Source organism: Lepidochelys kempii, chromosome 9 (genome assembly GCF_965140285.1).
Source record: "Lepidochelys kempii isolate rLepKem1 chromosome 9, rLepKem1.hap1, whole genome shotgun sequence".
Lineage (NCBI taxonomy): Eukaryota > Metazoa > Chordata > Testudines > Cheloniidae > Lepidochelys > Lepidochelys kempii.
Window position 1 is genome coordinate 32,346,469 of NC_136388.1, and position 20,060 is coordinate 32,366,528.

At 41.3% G+C, this 20,060-nt stretch overlaps 1 protein-coding gene across 3 annotated transcripts in view; it reads left to right on the forward strand.

The window, feature by feature from the left end:
• Window positions 1-419: 419 nt before the first annotated feature.
• The window catches only part of ATR (ATR checkpoint kinase), an 82,017-nt gene continuing 62,376 nt past the window's right edge, over window positions 420-20,060 (forward strand). For all 3 annotated transcript variants that reach the window (XM_073359783.1, XM_073359784.1, XM_073359785.1), the window contains exons 1-12: window positions 420-579; window positions 1,475-1,566; window positions 4,139-4,282; window positions 9,264-10,153; window positions 11,297-11,487; window positions 12,433-12,621; window positions 12,857-13,080; window positions 13,645-13,797; window positions 15,628-15,826; window positions 17,640-17,899; window positions 18,953-19,143; window positions 19,256-19,356. In XM_073359783.1, the coding sequence (XP_073215884.1) occupies window positions 521-579; window positions 1,475-1,566; window positions 4,139-4,282; window positions 9,264-10,153; window positions 11,297-11,487; window positions 12,433-12,621; window positions 12,857-13,080; window positions 13,645-13,797; window positions 15,628-15,826; window positions 17,640-17,899; window positions 18,953-19,143; window positions 19,256-19,356 (2,693 nt within the window). In that variant the 5' untranslated portion in view covers window positions 420-520. The remainder of the gene's footprint in view (window positions 580-1,474; window positions 1,567-4,138; window positions 4,283-9,263; window positions 10,154-11,296; window positions 11,488-12,432; window positions 12,622-12,856; window positions 13,081-13,644; window positions 13,798-15,627; window positions 15,827-17,639; window positions 17,900-18,952; window positions 19,144-19,255; window positions 19,357-20,060) is intronic.

Below are 20,060 nucleotides of genomic sequence, written 5' to 3' on the forward strand. Positions count from 1 at the left end.
GGGCGCTGTCATCCCCGTAGCAATAAAAGATACTAAGATCCCTGCATACTTGCCGGTATGCTGATTTGCTCAACTGGGGTGAACAAACTGTCTAGAGACTATGCTATTTCTGCATTTTCACTTTTAATCCCTGAATGTACAACACCTGCAGCCTGCACATTGCTGATCTATAGTGAATTATCAGCAGTAGATTAATTATGTATTTGTTAAAAAGTGTTTCCTGTTCAGCCCTCAAAGTCTGTGGTGAATACATTCTTCACTGATTTCTCTCATGTATTGCTCTTAGCTGAGGCAAAGCTGCGCGTGCGGCGCGTCAGAGCAATAGACCAGCCTCTACCAGGGAGGAAGGAGGAAGGAGAACGCGTTTACTCTACGGCCTGCTAGGAACTGACTGAGTCGTTTTGAGCCTAGCCGGGCACCGTCTAGCGCTCGCTCTCTCCCTCCTCAGAGAGCAGCGCTAGTGGCGGCGTTTTCCAACCAGCGGGGCTGCTGCCGCTGGGGCCGGGGCTGGCTCGCCGCAATGGCCGAGCAGGGGTTGGAGCTGGCCTCTATGATCCCAGCCCTCAGGGAGCTGGGCAGGTAGGTCTGCAGCGACCCCGCACAGACACCGCCTTTCCCCGCTCCTCTCAGAGGCAGGAGCCCGCGGCTGCGCCTGCTGGAGCTCCGCCATGTCCCGTGAAAACCCACTTAGCAAACGCTTGGTTGTCAGCGCTGGTCCCGAGACCAGCATTATAGCAGAGCCGTAGCATAGCTTCCTTATATTGCAGTGGCAGCTGGGTCCCCAGGCTGTGATGATGATTTACATGCCGTGCTATTAAAACCAACTAGAAATAACACTTTACATGTTATTTGAAACAGCTAGTGCAAAAAATCCCTCATCATGATGGTTGACTCCTGGCACAGTCCTCTCTGGCCTCATCTACTCTCCTATTCTAAAATCTACGAAGCCCTTTTTAGTGTCAACCTCTGACTGTCTCTCTGCTACTGTTTTATTATTAACTTTGTCTTTGTGCTGTTTAACTCTGCAAAGCTTTGTGGACCACTTGTTTGTTTATAGGTTTATCTAGAGATGCTCACTCACTGCAATATCTTAGCACCTCAGAAATGCTAATGATTTATCCTCACAACAATGCTATGAAGTAGGAAAGTACTATTAGTACCATTATACAGCGAGGACAATTAAGATGCAGTGATGTTAAATTGTTCTAAGTTACATGACAAGACTGTGGGAAAGCCAGGAATAGAAACCAGATTTGCTGCATCCCAGTGCAGTAGCTGACAATCCTGCTTCTCTCATACATAGTACAACCTTTTCTGATTTTAGACTTTTAGAAGGAAACAATGCCAAATTTGAAATTCGATGTATAATATTGTATTGCTCAGACAATTTAAATAACTGGTCTTTTTAACTTTAAGATGAAAAAGTATTCAGGTGGTAATATACATTTTATAACTAGCTTTATTTTTAATTTAGTGCCAGTCCGGAGGAATATAATACTGTTGTGCAGAAGCCAAGACAAATTCTCTGCCAGTTCATTGGCAGAATACTTACAGATGTAGATGTTGGTAAGTAAAGCAGGTTTTTAGTGGCATATCCCTTTCCTTCAAATACTGTAGAACCCTGCTAATCTGCATTTTGTACATTCTTATCAAAAACTTGGTACTCTCTTCCCCTCACTTCAACAAACATTTAGTAACAGAACAAGGTCTCATGTTGTCTTGATTTAATTATTTTTGTAAAATATATAACAAAGTACTTACTAGTATAATATAAAATAGTATATTTAAACCTAAACTGTAATTGTCAGAATAAATAAACAGCTATTATGATGCATTAAATATGAAGGCTTCTGTATAGTAAAATGTACTTTTGAGGTTCAGAACCTGAAAATCCTTACTTGCAGGTGAGTAGTACCATACCAAATTCATGGTCCATTCTGGTCAATTTCATGGCCAGAGGGTTTTAAAATTGGTCAGTTTCATGATTTCAGATGTTTACATCTGAAATTTCATGCTGTTGTGACTGTGGGGGTCCTGACCCAAAATGGGATCATGGGGCGGGGGGGTGGGGGTGGTTGCAAAGTTGTTGTGGTGGGTCCTAAGATTGCCACCCTCACTTCTGTGCTGCCTAGGCTGCAATCTCTGAGCTTCCTGCAGTTACAGGAGGTTCTTGGAGGTGGAAGTGGGTAGGATCTCCCCCATGCTGCTAGGAGCACCCCAGCTGGGGCCTCCTAACTGCTAGTCCAAGCCAGTGACAGATTAAGGTAGGGGCCCCTGGCCAATTTGGGAGCTCCGCCCCCCCCCCCAGAAAAATGGGTGCCCCAGAAGAAGCCCTAGGGTGGAAGCTCCAACTGGGTCACCCCGAGTCCCATCAGGAGCACTGGGGGAAGGAGCCCTGAGCTGCAGCTTCAGGGCTGAAGCCTTGAGCCCAGACTGCCCTGAGCCGTGGCTGGGGGGCAGAAGCCCCAAGCCCAGGCTGCCCCAAGCTCTGGCTGAAGTGGCAGAAGTCCAGAGTTTGGCTGCTTCAGCTGCAGGGGGGTGGTAGCCCCGAGCCCCAGCTGGTGCGGGGGAGAGGGGTGGAAGCCCTGAGCCCGAGCTGCCAGAAGAGGAAGCTCAGTGCCTGGAGCTGCGGCAGGAGTTGCAAGGTGGGGGTGCAGAACCACAGAGCCTGGGCTGCCCCAGGAGCAGGAACCTGCAGCCTGGCAGGAGTTGCTTGGGGAGGAAGCCCAGAGCTTGGCGCTCGGAGCTGCAGCAGGAGCCACGTGGGGGTGGGGAGCACGGAAGCCTGGAGCCCAACTCTCGGGCTGCTGCAATGCAGGAGTGAGGGTGTACCATCCTCATTTCTGTGTTGCCTTTGGAGGTGGGTGTGATCTCCCCACCAAGAGCAGCCATGCCAGGGAAGGGCAACTCCTGTCCCTCCCCAGTGTGTCTGGACTATTGGCTAGGAGCCCTGGGCTCCCATCGGCAAGGGGAAGGGATGATTTCATGGTCCATGACATGTTTTTCACTGCTGTGAAATTGGTAGGACCCTACTCACATAAAAAGGATTTGCAGGATTGAGTTCTTATGTCAATATTTGTAGTTAATTTTTTAATTTTAGATGACTGGTATAATAAATGTTAATACTTGTTAATTCATAGTGGAGCTTCTAGTTGTCTGTGAATTAACAAAGCTCTGCTGTTTCTGGAATACATGCATCCCCTTTGTCTTGTACTTATATAACAACTTTTCTGCAAATATACAAATAGATATGTAATAATAGTATTCTTTCAGGGATATGATCTCATCCAGTAGATTAGATATGGCTCTTTACTTAATGAACTAGTCATGTAAGTAAACATGCACATATGTAACATACACTATTATGTGTTTGTTATTTCTTGAGACGCATGAGGTGATTAAGATCTTCTATTTTATCTCACTATTTTTCTACTAGTAAAAAAAAATCTGCTTTGAATGTTGCTTCTGAATACGTGGACATTATCACATAAATCCTCTGGTAACTTAATTACTATCTGATCATGAGAATTTTGTATAAATAACTTCTCCCGTGTCTTTTTCTATAAACCATGAGGATTTAGAAAAATCTGAGATGGTGTAGTGACGGGTTAGATGTTTTTGGTTTGTTGTGCAAGCTAACTATGGGATAATCCAGGATTTCTTGATTATTTCATTGAATGTATTGGATTCAACAGGCTGTGGGGATGGTGAGAGGGGTTTTACATTTCTTCCAGCTTTAGAATAATTTTTACTGTGTTTTCTGTTTGGATTTCTCTAACTTTCGTCAAGTTTGGGTCGGGAAAAACAGCAAGTCTTACTGTTTGCCATTTTCTACTGGTTGTATATATAGGTGGTATTAAAAGAATTGCATGTTAATACACGTTGATAGTACCCATACAAGTAATTAAGACAAATATCTTTTATATAATTTAATTCTTCTATATATTGATGTGACATACAGTATCCACAGTTGAGAATATATATATTGTGAGCATGTAATAATGAAATATTCTCCTGATTTGTAGCCATACAAAATCCATATTGTGTTGCGCAACAGTAGTTCCTATAGTGGAAATGTTTCTTGAAGTTTGAAGTTACTATGGTGCAGTAGTAATGCGAATATTTATTTTCTTTTCAGTTGCTTTGGAACTTGTCAAGAAAATTGATTCTCAGCCAAGTTCTGTGATGCTCCTTGATTTTATTCAACACATCATGAAATCTTCCCCCCTTATGTTTGTAAATGTGAGTGAAAATCACCAGGAAACTGAGTGCAGTTGCATTGGTGAGTTTTCTGAAACATTTTTGCTTAAGCACTGAAAATAACCTATTACATTTCAATATTATACCCAGCAGATTTCACAAATATCTGCTGCCCTATTTTTGCTCTCTTTCACATGCTTGTTTTGCATGTTGTGAATTAAATGAATATTTGATAGCCTGTTTTAAATGTATGATGCGTTAGATTTCTGTGCATGTGGATTGCATAATACATATCCAAGGACAGAATCTGACCCTCTTGTTCATCACTGTTGCTTGTCCATAAAGACACTGGCCAGCTCCCATCTGGGAGGCATCCTGAAGATGTGGTAATTTCTTGGGTTTTGGCAAGCACACTAAGAGGTGGCGTGCCAAAGAGACAGAAGAAGGATCTGCAGCAATTGGGAGCATATATTGAGACAGGCATCCTGACCCAAAATCAGTTCCTCCAGTTGGGATTCACTTTCTCTTCCTGAATCCTTCTCAGCGAATACCCCATTCCTGGAAGAAGCAATATGGAGGCAGTATGCGGTTGCAACAGAGGCTAAGGGATGGAAATTTCCTTACATGAAATCAAGAACAGCTCTGTGCTGAAGAGTGGGCTAGTTGCTGAAAACTGGCGGGCAGTGAGGGTAATGAGGAGAGCTACTTGCCTAAGAGGAAGCAGGGAAAACTTAGGCCTAAGGCCATGGCTACACTACAAAAGTACTCCGATTTTACAGAAGTCAGTTTTTGGGAACAAATTGTATAAAGTCGAGTGCATGCGTCCACATGAAGCACACACATCGGCGGTGTGCGTCCACAGTACCGTGGCAAGCGTCGACATTCCGAGCTGTGCACTGTGGGTAGCTATCCCACAGTTCCCGCAGTCCCCACTGCCCATTGGAATTCTGGGCTGAACTCCCAATGCCTGATGGGGCCAAAAATTTGTCGCGGGTGGTTATGGGTATATGTTGTCAGTCAACCCTCACTCCCTCCGTGAAAGCAACAGCAGACAATCATTTCGTGCCCTTTTCCCTGGATTGCCCGAGCAGACGCCATAGCATGGCAAGCATGGAGCCCGTTCAGCTCACCGCAGCAGTTATGACCATTGTCGTGCAGTTTATGCAGAACCAGCACCTGAAAAACCAGGCGAGGAGGCGACGGCAGTGCAGTGATGAGGACGTGGACACAGATTTCTCTAAAACCGTGGTCCCCAGCAATTTGGAGATCTTGGTGTTACTGGGGCAGGCTCATGCAGTGGAACGCTGATTCTGGGCCTGGGAAACAGCACAGACTGGTGGGACCGCATAGTGTTGCAGGTCTGGGATGATTCCCAGTGGCTCCAAAACTTTTGCATGCATAAGGGCACTTTCATGGAACTTTGTGACTTGCTTTCCTCTGCCCTGAAGCACAAGAATACCAAGATGAAAGCAGCCTTCACAGTTCACAAGCGAGTGGCAACAGCCCTGTGGAAGCTTGCAATGCCAGACAGCTACCGGTCAGTCGGTAATCAATTTGGAGTGGGCAAATCTACTGTGGGGTGGGCAAATCTACTGCAAGTAGCCAACGCAATCATTGAGCTGCTGCTATCAAAGGTAGTGACTCTGGGAAATGTGCAGATCATACTAGATGGCTTTGCTGCAATGGGATTCCCTAATTGTGGTGGGGCTATAGACAGAATGCATATCCCTATCTTGGCACCGGACCACCAGGGCAGCCAGTACATAAACCGCAAGTGGTACTTTTCAATGTAGCTGCAAGCACTGGTGGATCACAAGGGACGTTTCACCAACATCAATGTGGGATGGCCAGGAAAGGTTCATGACGCTTGCGTCTTCTGGAACTCTGGTCTGTTTAAACGGCTGCAGGAAGGGATTTACTTCCCAGACCAGAAAATAACTGTTGGGGATGTTGAAATGCCCATAGTTATCCTGGGGGACCCAGCCTACCCCTTAATGCCCTGGCTCATGAAGCCGTACACAGGCATCCTGGACAGTAGTAAGGAGCTGTTCAACTGTAGGCTGAGCAAGTGCAGAATGGTGGTAGAGTGTGCATTTGGACGTTTAAAGGGTCTCTGGCGCAGTTTACTGACTCTCTCAGACCTCAGCGAAACCAGTATTCCCATTGTTATTGTTACTTGCTGTGTGCTCCACAATCTCTGTGAGAGTAAGGGGGAGATGTTTATGGCGGGGTGGGAGGTTGAGGCAAATTGCCTGGCTGCTGAATACGCGCAGCCAGACACCAGGGCGGTTAGAAGAGCACAGCAGGAAGCGCTGCACATCAGAGAAGCTTTGAAAACCAGTTTCATGACTGGCCAGGGTACTGTGGGACACTTCTGTTTGTTTCTCCTTGATGAAAACCCGCCCCCTTGGTTTCCTCTAAATTCCCTGTGAGCCACTCGCCCTCCCCCCTTCGATCACAGCTTGCTTGCAAAGGAAATAAAGTCACTATCCTTTAAAAAACATGTATTCTTTATTAATTGATTATAAAAATAGGGAGATAACTCACAAGGTAGCGTGGGTAGGGTGTGGGAGGAGGGTGGGAGTGAGAGAAAAGGCCACTTCGAAAGTTGTTGAATGACAGCCTTCTGTTGCTTGGGCTGTCCACTGGAGTGGAGTGGTTGGGTGCCCGGAGCCTCCTCCCCCCCCACCCCGCATTCTTGGGCGTCTGGGTGAGGAGGCTATGGAACTTGGGGAGGAGGGAGGGCGGTTAAACAGGGGTTGCAGCGGCAGTCTGTGATCCTGCTGCCGTTCATGAACCTCCACCAGGTGCCGGAACATGTCCATTTGATCCCTCAGTAGCCCCAGTGTTGCATCATGCCTCCTCTGATCTTCCTGCCGCCACCTCTCCTCACGTTCATCGCCCGCTTTCCTGTACTCTGCTATTGTGTCCCTCCACACATTCTGCTGAGCTCTGTCAGTGCCGGACGACTGCATGAGGTCAGAGAACATTTCATCGCGCATGCGTTTTTTTCACTGCCTTGTCTGAGAGAGCCTTTGGGACGGAGGAGGGAGGCTTGAAACATTTGCAGCTGCTGGAGGAAAAAAAGGGAGTGAAGTATTTAAAAAGATACATTTTACAGAACAATGGCTGTACTCTTTCACGGTGAACAACACTATTCACATTACATAGCATATATAATTTTGGTACAAGGTCACATTTTGCATCTTATATTGAGTGCCTGTGGCTTTGGTGTTAGAGATCACACACGCAGTGCCGGGCAGCAGAATTAGGCTTGCAGGCGGCCACGGTAAGCCGTAGTCCTTCGGCTTCTGCAACCTTCATAACAGCAGCACCCTCCTGTCCCATACCAAGCAAAGCACTTTGAGTTGGCCATTTAGTGCTGCGGTTTTCCTGTTAATGTGCAGCAGCAGAAACTAAACTAATCCCCCCTCCCGCCCATCCAATTCTCTGGGATGATCGCTTTACCCCTTACAGCACCATGTGGCTGGTATCAGGGAAGATCCCTGCTAGCCAAACACGAACACCTCAGCGCTAATGCCCCCCCCCCAACCGTGTGGCTAACTGCGGGGAGGATTTCTTGTCAGCCACAGGCAAACAGCCCAGTAGGAACGGCCACCTCTGAATGTCCCCTTAATTAAATTCCCCTATTTCAACTAGGTTACCATGAATGATATCACTCTCCTGAGGATAACACAGAGAGATAAAGAACAGATGTTGCTTGATTGCCAGCAAACACCGGGACCATACGCTGCCAGGCATTGTCATGCAATGATACCAGATTACTTGCTACTAGCATGGCGTGGTAAAGTGTCCTACAATGGAGGATGGAATAAGGCTGCTCTCCCCAAAAACCTTCTGCAAAGGCTTTTAGAGTACCTCCAGGAGAGCTTCATGGAAATGTCCCTGGAGGATTTCTGCTCCACCCCCAGACATGTTAACAGACTTTTCCAGTAGCTGTACTGGACACGAATGCATCCCAAGTCCTCAGGGCAACTTAATCATTAAAAAACACTTGCTTTTATAACATGCATTATATTTTAAAAGGTACACTCACCAGAGGTCCCTTCTCTGGCTTGGTTGGGTTGGGAGGGTATTTCAGTCAGGGTGATAAAAAGATCCTGGCTGTCGGGGAGAACGGTGTGCTGTTTGCTCTCCTCAAGCTCGTCGTCGTCGTCCTCCTCCTCATCTTCCCCGTCCGCAAAATCCTCAGGCATGGCTGAGAGTACCCCATCATCGGAGTCCACGGACGGGGTGGGGTAGTGGTGGCGGCCCCCCCTAGAATTGCATGTAGCTCAGCATAGAAGTGGCGTGTCTGGGGTTTGATTCTTTGATTCTTCTTCTTGATCAGATCCAGTACCTCCCGTTCAGTCCATGCTGGAGCTCTTTTTTGATTCTGGGGCTGCATGGTCACCTGTGCTGATGAGCTCTGCATGGTTGCCTGTGCTGATGAGCTCGCCTGGCCAAACAGGAAATGAGATTCAAAAGTTCCCAGGCCTTTTCCTGTACACCTGGCCAGTTCATCCGAGTTCAGAGTGCTGTCCAGAGTGGTCACAATGGTGCACTGTGGGATAGCACCTGGAGGCCAATATCTTTGAATTGCGTCCACACTAACCCTAATTCGGAACGGCGATGTCGATTTCAGCGCTAATTTCCTTGTTGGGGAGGAGTACAGAAATCGGTTTTAAGAGCCCTTTATGTCAAAAAAAATGGCTTCAGTGTGTGGACGGGTGCAGGGTTAATTCCATTTAACGCTGCTAAATCCGACATAAACTCATAGTGTAGACCAGGCCTTAGAGTAGCTATAGTGAAGGAAGGAAACTGTGCTGAAATAAGGCTCTCAGACATGGACTGTGGCATGAGATGGATATTTTGGACAAGTGTCCTTGTTACCCTAGTGCAATTTACTGTGGCCAACTATACTCATCTCATCTTTGGTGGGTTGTGAGGATTAAGTATAGTTATTAGTGAAACATTATTTACATAGTTGTCTCTAAAGAGTAAATCTTGTAGCATATGAATCACAATATTTCCTCTGTGTGTGTTTTTCTTTTTCTATTTAGAATTTAGTAATTGGATTATAACAAGGCTTCTGCGAATTGCTGCAGCTCCAAACTGTCATGTGTTACACAAGAACATCTGTGACGTCATCTGCTCTCTCCTGTTTCTTTTTAAAGCGAAAAGCTGTGCTGTTTTTGAGGTGCTGACAAAAGATTTACTGCAACTTTTCCAAGATCTAATTTTCTTGCATGAAAGAAATATACAGAGGCAGCTTCAGAGGAACTTCTTAGTCTGGCCAGTGGTGGTAAACAGATTTTTAAGCAACACAAATGAAAATCTAGGTTATTTAAGCTCAGCCACGTTACAATTGATGGGCATGCATGATGTGGAATGCTTGGAAATTACATTAATGACAATTCTGATTGACATTGTTTCTGATGTGTTTTTTGCAAGAGAGGATCTTATTCTGTGGGGGATAGGCTGCTCACTGTTGGAGTATGGTAGACCAAAAATTAAAGCTTTAGCCTTGAACCTTTTAATAAAATTGATCCAATTAGGAGGGCCACCAGAACAGCCTGCCGGCATTTTCTTCACAGTCTTTTTTGGAATCTTACAGTCAGTACTCCAAATGGATGTTGAAAAATTAGAACTCTTTGGAGAACCACTTTTACGCTTGGTGAGGACATTATTTCCTTTTGAAGCAGATTCTTATGTAAATATTGAACCTGTCTACCTAAATATGCTGTTAGAGAAGCTTCGAGCACTGTTTGAAGCCGATGTGCTTAGACATCTTAAGTCTGAAAAGTTGAAAGCTGCTTTGTGTCACATACTTCAGTACTTTCTGAAGTTTGTTCCAGCTGGATATGAATCTGCTTTACAAGTAAGAAAGGCCCATATCTGCACCATTTGCAGAATTTTTGTTGATGTCATTGGAAGTCAAGAAGAACAAGAGGTAGGTTAATCTGAACAAATATTTGTTGTTTTTGTCATCCATCTATGTAAGGAAGAATACCTAGAAACTAAGTGTTTCAGAAATGCCTTAAGGTAGATTATTGGGTTACAGTTAAATCATGTCCTTCTTTCTGTTTCTGTAATTATATTCTACATATAATATTTAAATTCAGGCCCTGATTCTGCAGTGTGATGTGTGTGGGTGGACCTTTATGCCTGCATGGAGCCACGTGAAGCCAGTAGAGCTACAGGCAGGTACAGGGTCTTGTCCACACACATCATAATGTAGAAATGAGGCTGAAGATTGTCCGTGTCCTGAAGAATGTACAGTGTATCTCTATTTATACTTTAAAGTGCCTAGCACATTTTTTGAGTTCTATTAATAAATAGGTTGTTTTTAATGAATGCAGATTGGTCATCTTTAGTTTAGTTTCTTCCAGCCAATATGCTATTGATGTGTTTATATGGTGGTTGGAGGAATCTTATTGAACTTATTAAAATATTCTGTTAAATTTGGGAGAGGCTACAGATATGCATGCAGTTTATGACAGGACAGGATAACAGTATACAGGAGCAGATAACAATTTCATACCACACTGGTAAAATTACCTGACTAGATGGAAATCTGTGCTGGATTTTCAAGGTATCTGTGCAAAGTTGGTTTCTAAACCTAAGTAAAGTACAAAAATAAGTGGCATAGAAGTAACGTTTCCCTGATATTTATTGTATAGATAAAATAAAGGAATAAAACAGACTGAATGGATAATCCTGACTAACGGCTAAATAATGTGAATGAAAGAGAACTAGCAATAGCAGTCCACTCTCAGAAAAGAGCACAGAAAGCTGCACTGGTATACGAAAGCTTTTGACACATAACTGAGAGGTCTGAAAACACTTATTCACATAAGTACTTCTATGTAGTTTTATAGATTTCAGTGGGATTACTCCTGTACATTAATTTTCCATGTGTATAAGTGTTTGTGGAATCAGATTCTTGTACAGGAGTTTTTTTCCACTTTTTGGAGCTGACATAAACTTGTGAAACGTTTGTACAAAATATTGCCACCTCCCCATCTCTCTGGACAAACCAAGAAACAGCATACTTAATACTATTTTTGTGTGTGTGCACGTTTGTCTGTTGTAGTATCTGGTGAGTCCACTTTATGCAGCATTAAAAACAGAAGGTCTGGAAATCATTCAGGAGCTTCAGTGTCGGAACCAGCTGGATACCTCTGATACAGATGGATGGAGCAGCAGTAGTGATGAAATTCCAGAAAAAAAGCAACGACTAAGTCTATCAATAAAGTATCCAAAGAAATCTCCTGTGCCAGCAGCGTAAGATATTTATTCAATAACTATTTTGTATAGTAGTTTGGTTAGATCTTGGCAGTTAACTGGATGGTGAAATGGTTGCATTTAAGGTAATTCTTCTTGGCATCTTACAATGCAACACATGCATTGGATCTACTTTTTCCATTTTATTTTTCAGAGTATAAATATCCAGAGATTATTTTATGGATTAAATCATTATTTGCCAAATTTAATTTAAAATAAAAAAGGATACCTTTTGTTGCTTAATACATCAGCATCAAAAAACCTTTAATTTTTTGTATAACTATAAATTAAAATAGCAAAATAGAGAGTATGTAATATTTTAAAAATGTCTGTTTCATAGTTTTTATGTGAATTTGTATAAGCCACACACAACACAACATATTATCCAGTCATATTTGTTCTGGAATCTGAAATACTCCATGATAATATATAATCCACATGTATTTAATTTTCGCTTTAAAAATATTTGTGTAGCTATTTTAATACAGTTTTAATCCTATCTAAAATTACGCATTATTTGTATAATTGAATGACCATGTTTTAGATCCTGATGTTGCAATTAATGGACAAAAGAGACAACCAAAAACCCATCTTACCCAAGGAGCAACATTAAAGCACTCCATTGTTTTGTTTTCTCAGTTACTTACATCTTTGACCCATGATAACACTTTTTTAAAAGACAATTGTACCTTCTACAGCTCTTCATGTGAAGCTGACTTCTTCAAGAATAATTGACCAAAGCTTTATTCCTCATGAATGAATAATAATTTATGCTTCTGAAGTTGATTTTTTTTTTGTTCTCTCAAAATATAAGAATTACGTAAAGTCATTTTTCTACAGCTACATTCCTACCTCCAAGACTGGTTAGTTCTAGCATCATTTACAAGGAATTGTATGTTGCTGAACGAATGCTTTTAAAAACTAAAATAATGTGGTTAATCACAGGCTTAGTCCCGTGAACATGAAAATGAAGAGCATGCTGTGGAATGCAATAAACAAGAAAGCTGCCTCCGTAGTATTTCTCCTGGAGCAAGATGCTCTGACATCAGACATTCTTCCAATTGTAGAAGGAATTGCAGTAGTACTACGACTAGCTGCCCTGTGTACAGTTCATTGTTCTCAAAATTCTAACAGGTAAAAGTACAAAGTTGACCATTTATCTACTGGTGTCTTGTAAATGTGTAATTACTCCTTTGTAAACTTGTGTAACATCTATAAGATTACCTGTGTACATGTCTGCATGCAACTGCGGGAAAGCTGCCTGCATTTTGAATGGCTGCATTTTCATAGATAGACTTTTGATTATAATTTAGGAAAAACTCCTAATATTACAATGTTCACATGATTTCTAAATCTTTTTTCTTAACAGCATGGATCATAAAGTTGCTCAGGGCTTAAGCAGTCATAAACATAATGCTGCTTGGTCTTCAGATTCTGAGGTGAATGTACAACTGATCTGGATTTCTTCTGACTTTGTCATGAGAGTAGTGACAGTCTGCAGGAACCTTTTGGAATCTACTGCTCAGAATGCTAACCTGGAGCCAGTGATTGACAGAATAGTGAAAATCTTTGATGCTTTATTTTATATGCAAGGTGAGAAGTTGTTGAAATTAAAAGCTCTTCGCTGAATTCTGATATTTTGTAAACTTAAAAATGCTGCTAGAAGTTGGTTGGTTTATTGTGATGGATGCATTTATTAAAGTCTAGAGTTTGTGCCTGAACTTAATACTCCACTTCTCAATGTACACAATAGGAATCCTGGTTGCATTAAAGGCAGTTTCATCAACTGTGGAATGCATCCATCTTGAAAACTAGTAAACTGTGTTTCTTTTTTCATTTTTGTGTGCTTCTGTTGTCTCTCTTCTTTGGACAAAACCGATGTGTGGACAATGACTGTGCCTAAAGAAATGAACTTTGTAGAGGTTAGGGTTTGTAGATGGTACTTTTTCACATAAATTTAGAATGTTTTCCTCTAATACATCATTGCTTTACTGTTTCACTTCTAAAATGCAGAATTCTGATACATGGGTGGATTGATATTGTACTTTTAGGAAAATATAATGTATTCTACTCTGTAACTAAATAAAGTATAATATACACATCCATTTTGTAAGCTACGTAGACTAACAAATATGGTTTTATGTGGGTTTTCCCTAGGGAAGAGCCATCTGAATGATCAGATTCTTGAAAATGTATGTGGAATGTTATCTCTGCCATGGATATATGGCCATTCTGATGACTCTTCTTTCAAGCTGTCTCCTTTCAGCTCAGATCTTCTAGGTCTGAGCCAACAGATTGCAAATAGTTTCTGTAAGTATGGATAGCATATTAGAGCTCTTCTATGATTGCACATTTGTGTATTTAATATGCTGCATATACATCGCTGTTCCTTTCATACGGGCTTCATAAATCCATTTGCTAGTGACAAACAGGAAGCATAATTTGGTATGTGCCAGATCTTACCTATCAACTTATGTTCAACATAAAATTTCACTGAAAATTCTAGCCCATATGGTTGTATGGGTAATCTTCTGAATGTGAACTGATGGCAATGTTGTATCCATGAATATCCAGTCAGCCTGACACAATAGGGAACAGTGAACTGGCCAACCAAATCCGCAAATCTATATCTCTTTCCAGCCATATGTTGCACTTGAGAGGAGGTGTTTAAAGTGCCAGAAAGCTATCATAGAAGAGTAGGGTTGGAAGAGACCTCAGGAGGTCATTTAGTGCAACCCCCTGCTCAAAGCAGGATCAACCCCAACTAAATCATCCCAGCCAGGGCTTTGTAGAGCTGGACCTTAAAAACTTCTAAGGATGGAGATTCCACCACTTCCGTAGGTAACCCAGTGCTTCACCACCTTCCTAATGAAATAGCTTTTCCTAATATCCAACATAGATCTCCCCTACTGCAACTTGAGACCATTGCTTCTTGTTCTGTCATCTGTCACCACTGAGAACAACCTAGCTCCATCCTCTTTGGAACCCACCTCACTCTAGGTAGTTGAAAGCTGCTATGAAATCCCCCCTCACTCTTCTGGAGACTAAATGAGCCCAGTTCCCTCAGCCTCTCCTTGTGAGTCATGTGCCTCAGCCCCCTAATAATTTTTGTTGCCCTCCGCTGGCCTCTCTCCAATTTCTTCATATCCTTTCTGTAGTGGGGGGCCCAAAACTGAAGGCAGTACTCCAAATGTGGCCTCACCAGTGCTGAATAATCACTTCCCTCGATCTCCTGGCAGTGCTGCTACTAATGCAGCCCATTATGCCATTAGTCTTCTTGGCAACAAGGGAACACTATTGACTCATATCCAGCTTCTTGTCCACTGTAATCCCAAGGTCCTTTTCTGCAGAACTGCCGCTTAGCCAGTTGTCCCCAGCCAGTAGCAGTGTATGGGATTCTTCCATCCTAAATGCAGGACTCTGCACTTTTCCCTGTTGAACCTCATCGGATTTCTTTTGGCCCCGTCTTCCAAGCTAGCTGGTTTCTTTATGATTTATAAGGACTCCCAAGTCTATCTCTCTCTTTTTAGCAGTAAGTGCATTAGTTATCTCTTTAGATATCAATCCATCACCAAACAGCTTCTGCAAGGACTGTGTCGCCTACAAATATGGAATTATTAGAGGAACATCTCTCAACATGTATAAGCATGTTAAATGGTAAAAGTAGAGTTGATGCAGTGGTGCTCCCAGACCTCCCCCCGAGCACCACCACCCAAGTTTTAGTCGTGGTATTTTGGTCACAGGCCCGTGAATTTTTGTTTACGGCCCATGACCTGTCCATGACTTTTACTAAAAATACCCATGACTAAAACGTAGCCTTATATGAGAACAATATGGCTAGGTTAACACTGCATGAGAAAAAAAATAGCTTATTTAAATGAGAGAGCAAAGATTATAACAAAAGAAATGGTGTATATAAATCATAGCATATTAAGCCTGTATGCAAAACTTAAGAGAAATAGGTATGCCTTGTATTAATTGCCTTTAAGAAATTGTCTCACATTTCAACAGTATATTTTCTTTCCACCGGTTTGTCTTGTTCTTTCTATCTTATTGGCAACAACAAAGAGCTAATAGTATTCAAAGCCTTATGTAATGTTCAGTTTTTATTATGTTTTTTCTTCCTCCTCCCGCCCTCAGCACCTCAAACTCAGTCACACTGTGTATTCCTTCTGTCACTGTTCCCAAAAAACATATGTCTGGATTGGAGAAAATGTGTTTACCGTTGGGCACTACAGAGTCCCCAGGAAGTCATCCGAGCAAGTTGTGTTAAAGGATTCCCTGTCCTCCTGCACCAATTAAGTGTGAAATCCTACAGCATAATTCCCCAAACTCTCTTGTATGTATTACTGCTGCTTTCACCTTTCTGATTATATGGTTGAAAAAGTTTCAGAGTAACAGCTGTGTTAGTCTGTATTCGCAAAAAGAAAAGGAGTACTTGTGGCACCTTAGAGACTAACCAGTTTATTTGAGCATGAGCTTTCGTGAGCTACAGCTCACTTCATCGGATGCATACTGTGGAAAGTGTAGAAGATCTTTTTATACACACAAAGCATGAAAAAATACCCCCCCCCCCACTCTCCTGCTGGTAATAGCTTATCTAAAGTAACCACTCTCCTTACAATGTGTAAGGCAGTCCTTGCCTACAGACAGCCCCCAACCTGAAGCAAATACTCACCAGCAACCACATACCACACAACAGAACCACTAACCCAGGAACCTATCCTTGCAACAAAGCCCGTTGCCAACTGTGCCCACATATCTATTCAGGGGACACCATCACAGGGCCTAATAACATCAGCCACACAATCAGAGGCTCGTTCACCTGCACATCCACCAATGTGATATATGCCATCATATTCCAGCAACGCCCCTCTGCCATGTACATTGGTCAAACTGGACAGTCTCTACGTAAAAGAATAAATGGACACAAATCAGATGTCAAGAACTATAACATTCATAAACCAGTCAGAGAACACTTCAATCTCTCTGGTCACGCGATTACAGACATGAAAGTTGCGATATTACAACAAAAAAACTTCAAATCCAGACTCCAGCGAGAAACTGTTGAATTGGAATTCATTTGCAAATTTGGATACAATTAACTTAGGCTTGAATAGAGACTGGGAGTGGCTAAGTCATTATGCAAGGTAGCCTATTTCCCCTTGTTTTTTCCTACCCTCCCGCCCCCTCCTCAGACGTTCTTATTAAACCCTGGATTTGTGCTGGAAATGGCCCACCTTGATTATCGTACACATTGTAAGGAGAGTGGTCGCTTTAGATAAGCTATTACCAGCAGGAGAGTGGGTTTGTGTGGGGGGAGGGGAGGGGGGTGAGAAAACCTGGATTGGTGCTGGAAATGGCCCAACTTGATTATCATACACATTGTAAGGAGAGTGATCACTTTAGATAAGCTATTACCAGCAGGAGAGTGGGGTGGGGGGAGGTATTTTTTCATGCTTTGTGTGTATAAAAAGATCTTCTACACTTTCCACAGTATGCATCCGATGAAGTGAGCTGTAGCTCACGAAAGCTTATGCTCAAATAAATTGGTTAGTCTCTAAGGTGCCATGGTTGAAAAAGAAAACTAGTACAGAATGTTAGTGTTGGTGGCTTGTTGTTATTTAATTATTTATTTATATAGCGTCCAAAATGTACTAGGAGTCTCTCTGAACATACAAAAGACAAATTCTCTGCCCATCGATTTTAGTCTAGATAAACAAAAACAAACATGGGGAAGAAGATTCATTGTGCAACAAAATGTGGAAGAAGTTATGCTTGTGCCTGATAGCTTTTTATACAGTCCCATTCTGTTTTCTTTCACCCTGTCCCCCTCCCGTGTACCTGCCTTACCCTCCTTTTTGCCCAATTTTGCATGCGCAGCCTGCCTATTCCTGTGCTAGTATTCCAGATTAAAGATTCCTTAATTCTCCACATTCTACCCTATCCACCCCCCTTGTAGATTTAGCACAGAGTTTGAGGCAGACAAAAAAGAAAAACAAATAGCCATTATAGAGAGCAACTATTTATGTAAACACTCCTTTACTTTAACTTGTTAAATATATGGAAATTATTATTGAATGTATTGCATATAAAATGCAAATGACTCATTAAGTGATATACTAAAGGTTTTTTTTCTTCTTTCATTACAGAGACCAAATCAATGATGAATCTGAGTTAGTCAAGAAGGCTTGTGCCAGTATCGCTGGAAAGTTAGCTTGCTGTCTTGCTGGGACATTTAATTTAACTCCTCATTTAACAGAACCTGATACTGAGCATGTAACTTTTGATATTTTATGTAGCAGTCTTACTGTGATCTCTGCGCATGAAAATACATGTTCAGTGAAAGCCTCAATTTTCAAGCCATTTTTTAATCTTCTTGAAAGCGAAGTACCTAGTTCAGTAAAGCTAGGTAAAGTGATTTTATTTTTTTTCTTAGCCTTCACACTCTTGTGTAGTATACTGAAATTACTCGCACTGTCCTTTTTCGCCACCCGACTTCTGTGTTGTATTCCTTTTATCAACCTGCAACTTGTACAGTAGGTGGGAATAAGAGTGTTTGCGTATGGTCTGACAACAAATACATCTCATATGTTGGTAAGTCTGACCTGTGATACCTCACCGCTGAGTGCCCTCAACTCCTGTTGAAATCAATGAGGATTGTGGTTGCTTAGCATTTAGCACTAAAGGGCCTCTCATTAATTGTTAACTTGTATCTTCTATTTAATACCTTTCACTAATTCCACTCTTTTTTCTGTTTTTCATCTCCCATCCCATTTCTCAATCTTTATTTGCTTTCTTTTAAATATATTATAAATTAATACCAGACCTCCTTCCCAAATAGGTCAAGCACTTTTGAAATGGTTGATGAATACATATGCTTTCTGGAACCAAGAACATCTTAGAGCAAAGAGAAATTGTGCTCATGATATTTTCCATTGGCTCTAGCTGGCAGAATAAAAAAAAATGAGTGCTTGACATATCATATCAGCTTCTGTTCCTCAACACACACAATTGACATCTTAATATTTTTTTGGCTAATGTACAGTCAGCATTCACAAAATAGTTGTGGTGATGCACAGTATAAGCAAACTACAGTAGCCACTTGTGTACTTCTGTACACCATATTGGCTCAACAAATGTCACTATAGATATATAAACATGAACTTTCAAGCATGGTTAACTTAGTATCAGATGTTTGTTTTAGATGTTAAGTCCAATTAAATCTAATATCTATTGTAGTTTCTCATTCTGTACCTTTCAATAGAAGTCTAACATTTTGGTATAAATCTGAATTATAATTAACCATTTTGTCTGACACTTTTAAAAATAGCTTTATGAAGTATAGAACTGTCTTTTTGATGTTTTTATATATTATTTCATCATTAATTATTCTGGTACATTTTTAAAAGCATTAAACACTTATCTTCCTTTTTCTTCTTCAACCCATTTCTCTCTCCCTTAGCATTTATAGAGAATATACCTCATCTCTGCAAACATCTGGACTTTAGAGATGATGAATCAGATGTAAAGATTCTTGTTGGAGCTTTACTAAATCTAATGGAAGATCCAGACAAAGATGTAAGAGTGGCATTCAGTGACAATATTAGGAACATATTGACATCCTTGGACTCCGAGGAAGGATTTATAAAAGAGGTGAACCCATGTTTTCTTTTCTAATGCCAAAAATGTAAAACTGTTACAACAAAAACGATCTTGTTTAACTAATGTGTTGAATAGTTCATCCATTTCAAATTTGTTTTTTCAGCTTTTTGTTTCAAGAATGAAAGAAGCCTATACAAATGCTAAAATATCTAGAAATAATGAGTTGAAGGATACATTAATTCTAACAACAGGGGATATTGGAAGGTAACTTTTGGTTGTATGTTATATTTTGAACATTCTTAAGTATTTTCAGTTTATAGTTCTGAGAGTCTTGTTGCACAAGTGTGAATACAAGAATAACACTCTTTAGAGCCCCTATCTTTGCAGATAGATCCACACAGGCAGACCCTTGCATCTGTACTGAGCCTTGGTGTATTCACTAGGGTTCCATGTGGAAGTGTCTTCTGTTATAGGTCCAATTGTGTAGGGTCAGAGCCCAAGTGACAGTATTTTTCTTCTTTAGAAAAGGATAGCATTATAATTGGTTTTGGAAGGATTAGATTTTTATTGAGAAACATTGATTTCACTGTACACACACAAACTGACAAATATTTCCATTTATGGTTATTGAAATTTACAGATGGGCAAAGTTTAAAAAAAAAATAAAAAGCTGCTTGAGAACTGGAGCTTGATTTAAGGATATGTACTTCGTATGTTTTGACATGTGATGTTGACAGTTTGTTTTAACGGTTCAGTATTGAACTTTTTGAATCTCATCATCTACTATCACTAAATAATTATTGTCTGACACTCCCATAATTTTCTAAAAGTGTGAAAATTTAAATTGATAAAATATATTATCCTTCAAAATTAATTTTAAAAGTTGAATTCTGCCAAGCCTAATTATAATTAATAAAGACAAATCCATTCAAAGAGTAAGTCTTTATACTAAATGATGATTAAATACT